The 18,326-nt window shown below is 38.1% G+C and overlaps 1 protein-coding gene and 1 long non-coding RNA gene across 11 annotated transcripts in view; one reads left to right on the plus strand and one right to left on the minus strand.

The window, feature by feature from the left end:
* The window catches only part of MKLN1 (muskelin 1), a 169,654-nt gene extending 158,814 nt beyond the window's left edge, over positions 1-10,840 (minus strand). For all 10 annotated transcript variants that reach the window (XR_012074266.1, XR_012074267.1, XR_012074264.1 and 7 more), the window contains exon 1: positions 10,687-10,840. Coding sequence is in view for 6 of the 10 variants with exons in the window: in XM_072964451.1 (XP_072820552.1) it covers positions 10,687-10,784 (98 nt within the window). In the remaining 4 variants the exon portion in view is untranslated. The remainder of the gene's footprint in view (positions 1-10,686) is intronic.
* The window catches only part of LOC116278941 (uncharacterized), a 125,883-nt gene continuing 118,337 nt past the window's right edge, over positions 10,781-18,326 (plus strand). The window contains exon 1 of the long non-coding RNA XR_012074277.1: positions 10,781-11,087. This is a non-coding gene — a long non-coding RNA (uncharacterized lncRNA). The remainder of the gene's footprint in view (positions 11,088-18,326) is intronic.

The following is an 18,326-nucleotide window of genomic DNA, read 5'->3' on the forward strand; positions in this document are numbered from 1 at the left end:
CCTAGTCAACTGAGCGGTGTTTTTGCCTCCTAGTTCAAGTATGCTTGCCCAAAAGGCTCCCACAGTACATGTAGCTTCTTCAGCTCTTTAGCTCCCACAGTGCAGATGCTTCTCCTGTATCCTGCTTCTAGAGCATATGCGGCTCTCCCAAAGCCCAGCTCATGCCTGCATGCAAGTAGCTGCTCCAGGACCAAACTCTGATATCAGAATGTATTTTACTTGTGGGTACATTTTTTAGTCTTTTCACATTTAGCAGGCCTTTTCAAACTAATGACTTGAATCTTTCTTCAGCTCAGAAAATTTTTCTTCTTTTCTCTGGTATCTCTCTAGACCTATTAGGTAGAAGGCACTGAGCCACCACATCAAATTGTACTTTGCACAAAAAGAGCCCACTGAGGAGTAAAAAGTGAAACCCAGCCTGAGTCCCACTTACCAAGTCCTGCATCCTGTTCAAAAAGCATCACTTTCTCATCAAACTATGTATTATGAAAATGAGAAAGTGGACTTTCTGGATCAAGGCAGTCTTCATATCTCAAATTTTCACTATTTTCTTTATATTTTTCTTTTTGTTCTAGATTTCAGATCATTTGCTATGTGTATATATATAGCTGTAAAACAAACAGATGTGTATGTACATAACTATGGAAAAATCATCATTTTTGTGGGAGCTCCATGATAAGTCTAGTATTTTGGATCTAGATCCAAAAGAAGAGATTATTCTATGCCCTGAGGGCATCAGGATTTTTAAAAGCTCCCCAAGTAATCTGAATGTTCAAACAAGATTGGGATCTCCTGCTGTCAGTTAATGGTACTCAAGCTTTTTTGCTCAAACACTCCCTAAAATAACTTTGAAAATCTATGCATATTCTCACCATTTAAAATTGGCAAGCAAAATTCTTCATAGCTTATAATGATTGCAAAAGTTGTAATTTCCAGTGTACTTTAAATATTGTCAATTTAAATAAGGCTGTTATATATTTATTCTTTATATCACATCTATTTTTAAAAAGGTATAGGCTCAAAAATTTATATTATTCTTGCTTTTCCTTAAATTTCCCCCAGAGAATTTTAATTAATGTAATATTCCTTTATGCTACAGGGGTTTTTATATTTTATCCTATATGACTGCTCTGGAAAAAAAGAGTATAAATTAAACTTAACCTTTTTGGTTTTGATTATGAGACTCTAATTTTAAAACTTTCTTCTGGATACTATTATCAATATTATAAGTACACTACTGACCAAACAATACAAATATATTACAAACTTTGACAGATAATAATTAACACATTTGCCCACTCTGGAACGGGTGCCCCTGAGGAAACACAACTGTCACTGAGATTTGGGTGACATGACGATCAATATGTTAAATACAGAGTAAAATGGTGTTAAAAATGATTCTCTGTTTTTTATGGTTATTTCATGCATATATGTATGAATATCACTGCTAGAATAAAATGGGATTTAGTATCAAGTTTATACCTAGTTTTACTTTTATAGATGTATGCACTGAACATCTTACTTATATAAATTCATGGGAAGAGAAGGAATTTCTGTTAGTACTGTTAATTTTTTAACTACCTTCCAAATTATATGCCAAAAATCACATAATGAGTGATTATTAAAAATTATTTTTTATGATCTACCAACAGACAAGTTGATTAGGTCCTCCTTTTATTTTGTTTAAAAAAAAAAAGAATTGAGAGCCACCCATTTTACAAGAGGATTTTTCTAAGTCATTTGCTTTCTTAACTTCATTATGAACTTTTAAAACTGTCCTTTTGTTTGGCACTCTGGAGGTTTTTACACTCCACGGAATAGATGAGAAGCATGCCTCTTTTGCAATCATGAAACAGGATGTTGGAGGGCTAGAAGCCTTCAAAGTGCAGGCAAATCACCTGGGGTTCTTGTTAAAAATGCAGATTATACTCAGTAGGCCTGAGATCGGTCTGGGATTCTGTATTTCTAACAAGCACCTAGTAATGGCAATGCTGCTGGTGAGTAGGCCACACTTTTTGAGTAGCAAGGGTATAAACCACAGGCAAATTCTCAGGCTGATCAATTTTTAAGAGAGAATACACAGTAATAATAAGACTCAGGAAACTGAATACCTTGAAACTATTTTGGCCTATGTAGCCCTTGAAGAGGCTACGTGTACTCACGGAGATAAGCATGCTCCTATCTGAAGACTGCTGCTCAAATTAGACACTAAAAATTGAAATTACTGGCTTTTAAGAGTGTTTAAATTTTTAAATTTTAAACCATTGACTTTAGTCACATCACTTTTCTACTTAAAATTTTTTGATGGCTCCTCACTTTCCAAAAAATAAAATTCAAACTCACTGATGCAGGACTAAGATTCTTTGTGTTTATAATTGAACAAGAAAATCATATACACTCACATACAACCTCTACTTTTTTGTTTGTTTGTTTAAATGTAAAATGTAAAATTGTTAAAATAAAATAAAATTTAAAACTTTGGGCAATGTTCAAAGAAAAGGCATTTAAGAAATAAAAACCAACACAATCACCACATTACAGAAATAATCATTGTTAAGACTTTAGTAAATTTCTTTGCAGTTTTCCATATGCATAAGCATACAAATGGATGTGTCTGTTTATGTGTTTAAAGATAAATTGGAGCAAATCATTCAATAAGGCATTCTTTTTTTTTGACCTGGGGTTTTTTTTAATAGGCCACTGTATCTGAAGCATTTTCTCTGCAGCATTAAAAAATATTTTAAAACGTTTTCATGGCAGCCTAACAGCCATCATAATTTAAGGATAGCTCAAAAAAAAAAAAAACTTGTATATTAAATCCAGTAAACCTCAGGGCAACACATCTCTATCAATAATATTAGATACATGCTAGAAGATTAATTTGCAATTGATGCTTATCAAATATCAAAATAATCACTGCCCTATATGCCCTGGAAAAGCAGGTAATATCATAAAAATTTCAAAATTACCTTACGTTATTTTTTTAAAAGAATGAAATAAAATTTAAAGAGTTTTGTTTTCATTATACTTGAAATTTTTGCAGAGTGGCAAGTTTCCTAAATGCACCTGTGTTCAAGTAAATACTTATTTTTCCTAATATGCAGAATGATAAAAGAAGTATAAGTAAATAGAGGAGAGGAGTTCACTGACATATAATGGGTAGAATAAATGTTAATTGTGCAGAGAGGAATATGGCAAGTGACTCTGGAACACTATCAGCTGAACTGCCTTTAATAAACAGTATCTTTTGTGACTGTAAATATGAAATAAATCTGAAAACTGAAAGATTTACTTAAAGCATTAAAAAGTGGTAAATCTGGAGAGAAATATGCACAAGGATATGAGTCCACATATGTAATATCTAAGGAAGAAGTAAAATGACCCCAGTATCAAGTGCCTTGTATAACTATCTGGGAAAAGTCTACCTCCAGGCATCTTCCTGGTTCTAATACGCTACACTAATTCAACAAGTTCCATGTGTTAACCTAATTTCCCAAATAGGAGTTGCTGAATATGTACAAAGGTAAGGATAAATTCCTGAATTCAAGAAACTTGAAGAATGGTAAAGTAAATTAGATCTTACACAGAGGAAGTCATAGCTCATCTACCTCCTCAGGAAGGCTCTCCTGAAGCCCAAGCCAACAGTAAAAGCTCTGTCCTCCAAACCTCACTTCTAATTTCTGTTGCATTTACTGCTTTTATCATTCATCTGAGCTTAGCTTTTACTACCCTCCACTGTAATGATATATGTATAAATAGTTCATCACCAGAAAATTCTCTTTCATAACTTCAAATAGGCCTGGTTATTATTCAGGAATTAGAGGCAGCCGAAAATTTGTTTATGGCACACATAGCCAAAAATGTGAAAAGCCGTAATTATGACTTAAATGCTACAATGTATAATAAAAATATAAATAAAAAGCAAAGGTTTCTTTAACCTGCCACTGATAGCATTTTTGGTTGTAGAAAATGGAGATGTGATAGATGTCAGAGACAAACTTTCAGACTGAGATATTTGAATTTTCCAATGATCTGAAATTCTAAGGTCTAGAATAAACTATTCTGTCAAACTTGAAGTTATTTTCAGTTCTTTTAAAATCTATGCCTCAGTTTAATGAAAGACTTCATAAACAACATGAGTTTCATAAATATCTCCTAGTCAATATTTTATATGCAAACAAACTATATAAACTTCAGGGAAAAAATACCAACTTTCAACCAACATCTCCACCACAAACTATCTAGCGAAGTATGTGTGAACGTAAGTATGTCTCCATGTAAGTACGTACACTGGAAGGTAGGATGATGGTAAAAGATGAAGACATGGAGCCAATCCATATACATACATTCTGAACAAAACTAAAAGGAGATAAAGGACTAGCACAACTGTCATAGAAAGTTCTCAGAGTAACAGACTTGAAGTCAAGCTATCTGCTACCTAATTCCAGATGGTCAGTCTCCTTAAAGGGCTTCAATTCATATGCACTAATCAGTTTGACACTACTTCAATAACAGAGGGGGTGGGGGGAAATCAACCAACAATAGCCTGGCAGTTCCTTAAACAGTTACACAGTTATCATACATGACCTACAAATTCTACTCCTATGCATTTACCCAAGAGAAATGAAAATATATAACTAAACAAAAACTTGTACACAAATGTTTATAGCAGCATTATTCATAACAGACAAAAACATAGGTACAATCTAAATGTCCATTTTCTAATGATGGATAAACAAAATGTGGTACAGCTATACAATAGAAGACTATCTGCCGTAAAAAGGATGTAGTGCTGATACATGCTACAACATAAATGAACCTTGAAAACAGTATGCTAAATGAAAGAAGCCAATCACAAAAACTACATATTATATGATTTCATTTATATGAAATGCCTGGAATAGGTAGATCTATAGAGATAGAAAGTAAATTCATGGTTGCTCAGAGATAGGAAAGTAAGTAGGTAATAACAAAGGGTACAGTTGTTGAAATTACGAAAATGTTCTGAAATTGACTCCAGTGATGGTTGCACACATCTGTGAACATGTTAAAAGCTACTAAATTGTACATTTTAAGTGGTTGAATGCGTGGAATGAGAATTACCAAACCAAAAAAATTTTGTTAAAAAGTCAACTAACAAATACTTATATTCAAGTAATTGGAGGAAATGACCCTTATCCTAAAATTAATCAAAGTACTGATATACTCTAGAACTATTAGCCAAATCAGATACTGTAATAAACTAACCTTTAAAGTTCTCAAGGTCTCATCAAAACTGCCTATAATAATTTTAAATAACCTTAATAATAAACACCTCTTAAAATACCAAGATAGGTAGTAAGTTTTTTCTTCTTCCAAGTTCTTCCAGATGCAACATCCACATAGCAAGATAACTAATTTCACTTAAAATATTCTCTAAAATCGCTAAAAACTATGAAAACCATGAAAACTTACAGCATGGATTTAAAATTTACTGATTATTTAATATTTTGAACATGGCCAGTGTATGAGTCCCTGTAGCCCCAGAACAAAACTGCATTAAAAAGAAAAAAATTGTCAAAACGCTTAGTTGATTAACTCATCTATGCATTTAATAAACATTATGCTGGACTACAATGATGGGGGAAATTTCACAGTCTTTATGGAGCTAGTTGGTCTAGTTGCAGGGATAGGTATTAATCAAATAATAATACAAATAAATGCATAATTATAAACTGTATAAAGTGTTATGTGAGAAGGGTATACATTTGCATGAAAGCATTTAACTGTAAGGGCAGGGGAAGTGGTGCCAGACTCATTGGGAGGGCAGGGTAAGTCAGACTTTCCTATGAAAGTGACATTCTAGTTGACAGCTGAAGAATAAGTAGGAGTTAGGTTTTATTGCTCTTCTGATCAAACTACTTAAATCAAAAGGGAAAAAAGGGAACAATGTGAGGAAGGGGAGAGGGGACATACTCAAGGATATTTAAAATAATTTAGCATTTCTATTTATATAAAACAACATGCCTCAACAACTATAATAAATATTGGTCACATTAAAGTAATATAAGGATATTTCTAAAGTATGAAATACTAATAATATTTACAAACCAAAAAATTTACATTAGCCCCAAGTATCTACCTTCTAAAAAGTGTCTTCACGTAAATATTCCCATGAAAGTTTTTTAAAAAGGTAAATAATATAAAAATCACATTATAAGAAGGGAAAATAAGTATATACTTATGGTAAAGATTAAACTTTCAATTTCTGGACCTCATAAACAAGTAAGCCTCAAAAGAGACAAGAAAACACTGAGCAAAATAATCTGGGGCTCAAGTGTTAGATCATGACACTAATATAACCTTGAGGAATTCATAAGCCTACAAAATATAACAGTCCATTCCATAAGAACTAAACACAGATTTCTGCTTCTGGATATGACAGAATAGCCTATAACAGACCAATATAACCTCCTACAACTAGAAAAGCTGTATAAAATACAAGCAAATGTTCTTAAGGTATCAGAGACTTTTTGACGCAGCTAGGACTTGAGATGCTGAAGAACTTGTTAAAGAGAGCCCACATTCTGTGCAGCTTTCCCTCTCAGGACATTTCGCCTATTTCTTTAATGGGAAATAACAGGAAAAGTAACTGAGAAGCTAGGAAAGGACAGTTAAGCAGAAAAGGCAGCAGAGCTTTTGGCAATTTCAAGGGGTAGAGGGGCAAAACTTGGTAGCCAGGTCTTGCCATGACACTCAGGACCTGAGGGGTCAAGATCCTATAGAAAAAGATACAGAAGAACAAACCTGACACTGTGTACTGATTTTCCTCTAGAAGATTCTTAAACTGCACAGAGCAGGAGGCTAAAAAGACAGCAGAAAGCAAGGAGGAGCTTTTAGGATCCTCATGCTGCTAGAAAGACAAAGCAGAAGAGGCCCTAGAAATATCCAGTATCTCATGTGGGTTCCCTGGCAGGCTACCAAAGTTATGAAAACTAGAGGTTTACAAAGCCTAAAACCCAGCATCAAGTCAGTTCAGTTCTTGACTACTCAGGTGATCTGCCTCTATTTTATCTACCTGCCAGAAGATGGGTGAATCCTCTCTAAAGAAATGCTATATATCATTAGGCAACTAACTGTAATTTGTAATTGTACTTAAATTCTGATTATAATGTATGGTGTTTAATCAAAAGTTACTCCTCCAAATAATGATAATAATAATAATAATTACCAGACACACCAAGATAAAATGTATGATACAGACCTACAGATGATCCAGATATTGGAACTTACAGACACAGACTTTAAAGCAATTTGATTGATATGTTCTAGAAAATAGATAACAATATGGAGATTTTTTCACCAGAGAATTAGAATTTATTTTTAAAAAGAGAGAATCAAATGAAAAGCCTAGCACTATACATTAGCTGCCATCAAGAATAGATGAGATTAAAAGTTGACTGAACATAGCTGAATAGAGAATTCATAAACTGGAACACAGGGAAGTAAAACCTATCCAGAATTGAGAGAAACTGAGAGAAGAAAATTATTTAAAAAAGACACAAAAAAGCATAAAGGACATATGGGATAAGACAAAAGACATAATACGGATTTAACTGGAGTTGGAAAGAGAATTAGAAAAAGAAGAGGGTAGAAACAATACTTGAAGAATACCAAAATCTTTTCAGAACTGATGAAAGAGTCATGCTACAGATATGAGAGAAGCCAGAAACCCCGGAGTAAATACAAAGAAAATATACATTTTCAATACACAAAAAATACATTCTTTGGTGCTAATAGCTACATTTCTAAAATTAAAATCTAAAAAAATCTCTCATATTTCCGAAGATGACTCCTGAATGACTGAAATAAAGCAAAGTCAGATCACCACAAACTGCTGAAATGTATCTTAGCTATAAGCAGAACATCACAAAAGTTCCTGCATCAGTCCCCAAAAATCATTTATTAAAAACCTACTATATTCCCTAAAAGTTAATGCAAATAAGTTATTTTTCTATCTGCAAAAAAAGGAGAAAAATTTAAACATATTAAACCTTCCAGTATTTGATCAAGATAAGAAGTATTTCTACATATAAGGAAACTGATGATGCTCAGACAAGAATCATACTTGCTAAAAGTCACAAAGATCCAATCCTAGAAGGCAGCTCTACAAATTCAATCTCTAGTCCTTCAGCCACTTTCATGATACTTTTCCTCTAACTTGGCTATCTTTATTTTCCTAAAGTTCTAAGATTACCAGACTGAAAATATCAGAACTTGCAGTGGCCAGTAAGGTTTCCAAGTCAGGCCAGTGTCTAATCTCAGTTTAGGGAAAGGGAAAGAAAGGGAGGGATAGAAAAAGCACTAGGGACCTTGTAATCAATAAATACTTGCTACTCTGTAGACAATTTCAACAAATGACTTTACTTAATATTAGACCTGCTTAAGAAGTACTTTAACATGATTGTCATTGCCAGTAAAGATACAGCAACTGCTGTTAGGATTTTAGGCCAAAGGTAAGGAAACTCAATTCCCTTCCTTACACTTCCTATCACACAAAGTTATAACATCTTTACTTGCTAACAGAAGTTCAGTGCCATCCTTACTTGCTAAAGGAAGTTCAGGCATGGCACACATCAATCCAGCAGGCACAAAACTCTCAGACTCAAACTCTGTAACACTCAGCTATACTCCTTCAAAAGAAAAAGTTCAGATTACTCTTCTATTATAATAGCTTAGTGCTTTAAAATAAAAACTTTATTGCATAAATTAACATATTGATTAAATATACTGTTAATGAAAGTGTCTGAAAGTTACATACACATTAAATACTAGTTTACAAATGTATTTGAGAAAATTGTAATAACAGATTTCTTCTGTTTCAAATGGCTGCCTTCTAACTCCAAAACTAGTGCACTTCAAATCTGGGTTCAGGAGACATAAGTCTAAGTTAAGTTGCCATCCCACTAGTCATTTTCTGCTTTTCTTACTTTTTTTTTTTCTTTTTATCATAACTCAGATCCAAGTCTTATCCCTACAATATAAATTTAAGATGTGAAATCCTGGAAGTAGTCTAACTTAAGGCCTGGAAAATGTCTCCACAGTTATTAGACCAAACAATGCCATTCCAATTCCCAACTATCTGTGATCCTAACTTGTGTACAGAAAAGCACTGATTATCTTCAGATTCAACAATCAGAAAATCAGAAGTCAAGTACCTAGGGCCACATTTCAACTCCAGCTGAAGGCTAGAATGTTTACCTGGCTCATTCTCACATTAAAAGTAGGATTCCAGCATCAAACAGCCACAAAGCAGCCAACAATGGGCCACACTGGCCTGACCAGACCACAGGTCACTTGGCATCCTCACTGAACCAGATCCTACCGAAGGCCTGACTGTCAACCCTTGACCTGGAGAATAGGATAATGGGCTGGCAATCAAGAGAATTAGATTCTTCTAGTCACAGCTCCACATTTAGATTTTTGACTGATTTGACTAGAGAATTTGATTTGACTAGAGAATAAAATTTGAGAAAATGTGAAGAATTTCTGAAACATAGGTGGAAAACTTTTGAGTATGCTTCATGTATCTAGCCACTTTATCTGTTGTGTAACATAAAAATATATTACTTGTAACTTGTTTTGTTTATAAATTTATTCCTGGGCTTATAAGATGATGATCCAGGGGGACAACTAGAACTTTTCTTCAGGGTCTGCACAGATCTTAAAACTTTACTAAGCCCTTTCCTCTATCTGTATGTAACACTGGGGTTCGATCTGCTCCTTCTCTCAAAGATAAGATAAAAGACAGGTAAATACTAAATTAAAGTACTGTCAACCTTTCAGAAGCAATTTGCCACAGAAAAACATATGGTAGTAAGGAAATGGAACTCTTTTTTAACACCTGAATGGGAATCCGGACCAAGCCTGTGTTGCAAGTCAAGTTGATTCAAGTCAGACTTCTCTGTTTATATTGGAGTTGCTGGGTCGGGAAACTGGTCTGCGTCTACATAAATCCATGTTCTGAGCCATGATATAATTGAATTCTTCTGTAATGTCCCTCCTGCCCACTCCCTATCTTTTTCAGCCAGAAAAAGATTACCCCCTGTAAATCCTAGAACGTCTCCCTAATTGCAAGGATTCAGACTCCACAACTTTCCAGCCTTCTGTGACTTTCACCAGTCCTCTGGAGCTCATCACTTTTAATGACCCGTCCAACGCCCCCCTTCCCCCAGGAACAGTCACTCTTCTTCTAAGCTTCACACTTTGTACCGGCAGCAATCGACTAAACCGTCCCCCGTCTCCAGCCACCTCAGACGCCCTTAGACAGCTTCGCCAGTTTGCCTGCCGTCCGGACCCCGAAAGCTCGGGCTCCTCTGCCCCACCTCCCTGAGCCGCCCGCTCCCAAGCCCTCCTCAACCTTCAAATCCCGGCCGCAGCATCTCCCGGCCTCGGTTGTCCTACGTGCCCCGGCCCCGCCACACACCTCGCCCCTTCCCCCCAGACCTCTGTCTCCGGACCCCAACCCCTCCCTGAGGCGGGGGCGGGCAACTCGCTCAGAGGCTGGAAGGAGACTCCGGAGGCCGCGCGTCCCCCTCACCAGGCCCCGCCTGGGCCTCTCGGCTCGGCTGCCCTCCACCGCCCCCCTGGCCCAGCCGTATATACACCGAAGAGTAGGGCAGCACGATCCCAGGGCCCGGCACTTACTCGGGAAGGTAGGTAGAGGAGAAGGAGCTCCACTTGTGTAGCGCGTAGGGCAGAAGCCGGCACTCGGGCGCCACAGCAACAGCCCCGCCAGCCGCCATCTTGTCAGCACCGTAGCGGCCGCCACCGACTGCCGGCCGCTCCAGGAGGAGGGAAGGGGCGTGGCTTGTTCTTAAAGGGCCCGCGGCCCTGCTTGGGTCGTCCGCTTTCCTCGTCTCGCATCGCTACCTCTGCTTGAAGCGGTGAGACGCGTGCGCGTCGGCGATTCTCCCTTGGGGGTCTTCGACGCTGAACTCTCCTGAATGACTGACCGGCCGCAACTCAAGCTGAAGTGTGAGCACCTGAGGGGCTCTCCTGGGGCGCGTGGAGAGGAGTGGCCGAAATAACTTTTCTTACAAGCTGAGGTAAGGAAAAGCCAAAAATATTATGAAAAGAAACAAATTGTAGTTATGGGCCAGGAAGGGAAAATGAGAAGACGAATTTGGAGAAGGGACGCCGTTGCGACTTTGGAAACCACTGCTCTCTCCAGTTTCTAAATTCTTTAAGGAAACAGCACTCAAGGGAATTGGAGTAGACTAGCTAATGACCTTTCCCTCTGGAGTTGTCCTGGTTTTAAATGTCTTGTCCCTTGTTCTAGAGCCACATGGCGACAGAAAAGGAAATGCTCGTGTGTCCTCTCACCCTATTCAGTTTTCAGTCTGTGATGCCCTTCGTTGTAAGCATCTGTTATGAGCCCTCTCATACCATCTTGTTCAACTGATTTGCTCAGTGATGACATTTTCCCACAGACCAGAAAAATCCTTAAGGAGATGAGAAGTTGGGTGTCATCATTTTTCCAACTGGTAAATCTGCCCACTTTTAACTGACATATTTAGCCCAAAAGTTCTGAAAGAGTGAGAGACAGAGGGTTTGAAGAAAATGACCACTGAGGGAGTAACAGCCCATGTGCTCTGAATGCCATATAGGCATCATATCAGCTTCTTATCAAAAAAGGAACACTTGCTCTAAACATCTAGCTGTTTTAGATAATGTTCCCATCACATACCTGTTGGTCACGGTTGTGCATTTATTCCTCGGCTTAGCCACTGTACTACCAAAGTACACATTACTCATTGTCTAAGAGGTTCTGCCCCTGAAAGCCTGCACGGTATCTTCATCTCCCCTTGAGGGATAGAAAAACTCAAGCAAAGAGTTTCTCAGTGAATGACCAAGTGAATGGAAACACCACAGTACTATAATTGTATTCTTTTCCTGTTATAATCATTAACCAGCCCAAACTTCCTCACATCCTCTCCTGACTTCCTGTTTCCAAAGGGGAAAACTTAGTTGTGGCCTCCACTAGCATATCAGATCAAGAATGCCGAATAGGAAGTCCACAGTATTTAAACCTGTAAAATCACATGTGCTTTGTGTGTTGCAGCATGTTGGAAAATTATTTGTTTCTTGAGGGAATGCTATAATCCCAGTGACTCGAGTTGGGAGTCCAGAGACAGTGGGAGAGACTAGAGAAGGTTACTTAGTCCCAAAGATGATTAGTGGTCATCTTTGGAGGTAAGAGTTACTTTTAAGGGGAGAAGATTAAAATGATGACTCAGTTCAATTAGTTTGGGGCTCTGAATTTGCTAATTACACCCTTTACCCTAAAATATGTTGAGTCCTTGTTCTTTTCTAAACATAGAGTTGTGGTCTCCAAGTCATCTTTTTTAAAAGTTCTTCCTAAGATGACTGTGACTTTCAGTGACTTTCTATAACCTTTGAGTAACATTGAATGTCTTTAGCATAGGCCTTTCATATCTGGCCTCGATTACCTCTCCAGCCTTCTCTCTCTTCTTTCGCCTTTGCACTTTATTCCAGCCACGCTAAACTAGTACACTGAATTGGCTCCTATAAATTCTGTGCTCTCTCTCTGGTCTCCAAGGCTTAGTCTAAGCCAAGCCAGGAATACTATCCCCCCCATTCTTTACCTGGCTAATTTCTACTCATTATTTTTTCAGATTATTTCATTCTGGAAAATCAGTCCTCACCACCTATTTTGGGATTATGTGCCATTTTCTACATTTCCCTTGTCATCCTGAGTTTTCTTCCTTATCTTAGTAAGCATCACCAATATATTTTAATTTCCTCTTTATTTCTCATTCTCTTTTTCTAAACTATAAGCCCATGAAGATAGGAGTCATACATGTCTTGTTCACAGTTGTATCCTTAGTCCTGTTAGAGTGCCCAGCATGTAGTAGATGTTCAATAAATGTTTATTGAAGGATGAGTGAATTGTGCTAAAGAATACTTGAGTTGCAAAGGAAAAGAATGCCAGAACTTCTCAGACTGCAAAAATGTATCCCTGAGGTATGATTGCCATGGAAAATGTAAAGATGCAGGATAGCATGGCTTTCCTGCAGCACAGAGTTTACAAATGGGAAAATAATTTAAAGCGTTCACATGTTAACATAAATACAAATAGATACGATACTGAGCCCAAAATTTGTGTAAATGTTAAGATAAAATAGAAGACTAAAGAAATTTCACAGTCTGCAAGAGTCTGCTAGCAGATCAGATCTCCTAAGGATACAATTTTACCTTCTCTGCTTTTGGGGCATTGCCTTAGGTGATGGAGTTTATTGTAACATACATGGGGAAGACCTGGAAACTGTCAGCGGTCATTTAGTTCCTCATTTTCCCCCATACTTCAAAGATTAGGACATACTGATGGCCTCAGAGGGAACTGCACAAAGTATCATCATTATTCAGGGATCACCAGCTCTAGTAACCCAGTTATCTTGTCATCCCCTAAAAGAAATCATCTTTTACTCTCTGATGACATTTCAAAATGCTTCTCATAGCAAATACTTCCCAGAAAGAGTAACTAATTATATTTGGTTTGTCACCATTCACTATCTTTTCCTGTAAAAAAAAAAATTATTGAGGGGCTGTGATATGCCAGGCCCTGTTCTAGATGCTAGGGAGACAGGGATAAACAGACAAGCCAGATAAGGGCCCTGCTTTCATGGAGATTACATTCTGGCAAGGCAACATATAATAAGTATAATAAATAAGTCAACTACATAATTTTAGTCTGTGAATTTTAGGTGCTAAGAAGAGACTCCACCAGAGTAATATTTAGATTGGATGGTAAAGGAAGTGTCTCTAAGAAGATAATATTTGAGCTAACACCTGTACAGTAAGTGCCAGCTATGTGAAGGCTGGATAAAGAACATTCTAGGAAGAGATAATAACCAACTGCAATGGGCCTGAGGCAGGAAGAGGGTTGGTGTGTTAAAGAATAAAAAATGTGACAGGAACATAGTGATAGAGGGGGAGACTGGAGTCAGAACAAGTAGGGCCCCAACAGTCATGGTGAGGAGCCATGACATACAAATGTGAAGGGGAGACCTGTGCTGGGGATTCAAGCCAAGGAGTAGCGTGATCCATTTTACATTTTATAAAGATCTATTTCTGCAGAACAGAAAATGGGTTGGGAAGAGGCAAGAATTGAAGTGAGGAGACTTGACAGGAGGTTATAGTAGCCAGGCAAGAAATGATGGTGGCTTGCACTGGCAGAGGAGATGAAGAGAAGTGGTTGAATTGGGATATATTTTGAAAGTAAAGCCAATTAGACATGCTGGTGAGGGATGGAAGGCAGGAAGAAGAGGAAAGAATCGAGAATGACTCCTGGGTTTTGTGTTTGCACCACTGAGTATTTAGTGATGCTTTTATCGAGAGGGGAAGTTTTGGGGTTGGAACAGCTTTGAGGTAGAAGGAATCAAGAATTCTGACTTCAGTGTACTATATAGGGGATGCCTATTAGATACCCAATCACAGCTGCCAAGCCTCCAATATGGGTTCCTATGTTGGTCAGAGTCTTACATCAAACCACCTCATAGGCATTTGACCTTCTTCGTTTTTAACCAACCAGTGCTTGCTTTTGGAAGGGCTTAGGCACTGATTCCTGGGTCAGTCAATTTTTCTCTAAATAACAGAGTTACCATAGCTCTGGCTATAGCAGTTCTTGAAAGAAGAAACCATCTGTGGCAGACTTCTGCAGAAGGGGTTGAGGGGTACAGAATAATCTGGGGAAAGAAATCTGGAGTATACATAGAAAATCTTGTTTTCAGTCCAGTTCTACTACTTGTCTAGCTATGAGACCTTGGGAAAATCACTTAACTTCTCAGAGTCTCATTTTCCACCACTGTAAATTGGCATTAATAAAATCTAACTTGTCTACTTCACAGGGAGGTTTTAAAGATCAAGTGAAGGAAGGGGGCCTAGCTTGTCTGCTATAAGTTCTCATTTAATTCTCACAGAAACTCTAGGAAATATTATTACTCTCTTTTTAACAGATGAGAAAAATAAGACTCAGAAAGGTTAAATAATTGTTATCTTTGGTGTTCCCCTCCAGAGGTAGGGTAAGGAAGGGAGTGAGGTTGGGGTATTCCTTCCCCTGACTTCCTGCTTGAAGGTCACAGTGGGCTGACTGGCCCTTTCAACCAAAGGTCACAGGTCCTCCCAAGTGGCCTCTCCACATAGCTCTCTCTGGTTCTGTGTTCTAGTAGCCATCCCCTCCCCTTGCTTCCTGTTGTTTCCCAGTACGTTCTCAAGTCTTTATAAATAGTCCTTTTATTAAACCTCTCAAATCGTCCAGTTGGAGAATGCCATCTGTTTACAGCTGGGACCCTGACTGTTACAATTACTTATCCAAGGAAATATAGCTTGTTAGTGACAGAGCCAGAATCTCTTTGGTTCAAAAGCCCATCCTGTTTGAGTACATCCCACTCTGCTCAGGTGGCAAGAGACTTAGTAAACTGTACAGTGCTATTCAAATATAAGATAATGTCAAATAATAAAGACCACCAGAGTTAAAAAGCAAAATAAATCCAGCTGGTTTTACTTATTTCCAGGCATACCAATTGACTGAGAGGGGAAAGAAGGTGTTTTTAATTTTCAGGAGGCGTTGTCATGGTTTGCTACACTAATTAAAGATTAAAACAAATACTCTGAATAGGCTGGAATAAATCCACAGCTTTGTACATGATGGTTAAAACAAGCTCCATATTTCATTGGTCAGGAAAAAGAAGTCTTCAGATAGTTCCAATAAGGGTCTTGCTTTAGCTTACCAGGATCATTCAAAGGTCATGGTCTCTTTAACAGCTTTCAGCTGGTTAGGAGAGTTGACGCACAATGCAGTACTCAACTGTGTTATGTTCAGTCAGGCTCTACCATAAAAGGAAGAATTTCCCTTCATGATATTATTATGCAACAGATGAAGAAACTAATACACAAATATGTTAGATGTCATGTGTAAGGTCATTTACACAACAGGGCTGTTTGCAGATCTGAATCCAGAACCCAAGTACCTAATTCTTAGTCACTTTTTTTCCTAATGTAATTAGTGGGCACATTTTAGATCTACACCTATATTACTCTTCTTTAAATCCTCTATAACTAGTACATAGTAGATCCTCTAGAAATATTTCCTGAATTGAATCTCTTAGTTCCTCCTGAATTTCTTCTCACCAATTGTCTTAGTCAGTTCAGGCTGCTATAACAAAAATATCGTAGACTTACTTGGTATCCTTAAACAGCAAACATTCATTTCTCACAATTCTGGCAGCTGGGAAGTCCAAGATCAAGACATCAGTAGATTTGGTATCTGGTGAGAGCCCTCTTTCTGGTCAACCAACTTCTTGCTTCCCCCCCCGGCCCCCAAAATGTATGTCCTCACAGACAAAATGCATGCATTCCATCCCAATAGCCCCCAAAGTCTTAATTTATTTAGCATCAACTCTAAAGTCGAGAGTCTCATCTAAATCAGATAGGAGTGAGACTCATTCTGAGGCAGAATTCCTCTCCAGCTATGAACCCAGGAAACCAAACAGACTAGGATAGACATTCCCATTCTAAAAGGGAGAAAGAAGAAAGCAGGAAGGGGTGATGAGTCCTAAGCAAGTCCAAAACTTAGCAAAGCAAACTCCATGAGATCTTAAGCCTGGAGAATAATTCCTTTGGCTTGACACTCTGCCTGCTGGACCCCCCGGGAGTGGTCCTGCTCCAGATGCTCTTCCAGGCCAGGGACACATTCACCCAGGGCTCTATCAGGTGGTAGTCATGGCTCGAAGGCTCTCATTTTTTGTAATATGAACAGGCTGGGAATTTTCTAAATCTTTAAGTTCTGGTTCCTTTTTGCTTAGCAGTTCCATCATCAACTCATTTCTGTCTTCTTACATTTTGCTATAAGCAGTCAGGAGGAACCAAGCTGTTCCTTCAGTGCTTTCCTTAGGAATCTCCTCAGCTAGATATCCAGTTTCATCACTTGCAGTTTTTTTCCTTCTGCAAAATACTACAACATGAGTATAATTCAGCCAAGTCTGTGGTACTTTATAACAAGGATCACCCTGCCTCCAGTTTCCAATAACATGTTCCTCTTTTCTGTCTGAAACCAGAATGACCTTTACTATTCATATTTCTATCAACAGTCTGTTCATGATTATTTATATTCTCTAAGAAGATGGAAGCATTCTCTCCAGCTCTCCTCTTCTCTTCCTGAGAGCTCACCTCTAGGAGAGAATTGCCTCCAGGAGCCCCTTCATAGCAATATTGACTTTTTCTAGCAGGCACCTCAGAAATCTTTCAGTCTCTGCCCATTTCCCAGTTCCAAAGCTGCTTCCATATTTTTAGGTATCTGTTACAGCAGCACTGCCACTTCTGTGTACCAATTTCTGTCTTAGTTAGCTTGGGCTGCTGTAAGAAAAATATCATATACTGGGCAGCTTAAACAACAGACATTTATTTCTCATACTTGGGACACTGGAAAGTCCAAGATCGAGACACCAGTAGACTTGGTGTCTGGTGAGAGCCCTATTCCTAGATTTCAAGTGCCTGCCTTCTTGCTGTATTCTCACATGCCCAAGAAAGAAGGGTTCTGGTCTCTTCATCCCCTTATAAGGGCATTAATCCCATCAGGGGGCTCCACCTTCATGACCTCATCTAAACTTAATTTACCCCTTAAAGGCCCTATTTCCAAATAACAGCACATTCGGAAGTAGGGCTTCAACATGTGAATTAGGGGTGGGGCACAAACATTCAATCCATAGCAATAATTTATTGCTATATTTTTAAAAAATGAAATGAGTTAGCTTCGGGATCATCTATAGACCAGAAGACTGGAAGGCATTAAAGGCATAGGAGCTATGAGTCAATCTCTGATCAGTAAATTAAGAAAATCACCATGGGGATTAGAGGAGTGAATTTGGCCAGATAAAAATCCCATTGAATTTACCAGGAACTTACATGTATTATCTCAATTAATCTTCACAATAACCCTGCACGTAAACTCAGATTCTTGGAGTTAAAACTCATATGTTTCCTCTCTATTATGCAATACTCAGATGTATGCACTCCTAACATTACCCCAGGATTTAGGATTCAGAAGACCAAGAGAAAGAATCTGGGGGTATTCCTAAGTCTTAACTTCTGCTTTCCCATGGTTTCCATATTAACTCATTTCAGCTTTGTCATTGTCATTTGAAAACATTTCTTTCAGCACAACACTACCAAAAAGGAATAGATGAAAGCAAATACTGATGTTTTGTTTCCTAAGTAAGGGGATATTCCCTTTCTTTTCTAAGACAAAGGAACTTCAGCCTGGCCCC

This window comes from Vicugna pacos, chromosome 7, assembly GCF_048564905.1.
Source record: "Vicugna pacos chromosome 7, VicPac4, whole genome shotgun sequence".
Taxonomy (NCBI): domain Eukaryota; kingdom Metazoa; phylum Chordata; class Mammalia; order Artiodactyla; family Camelidae; genus Vicugna; species Vicugna pacos.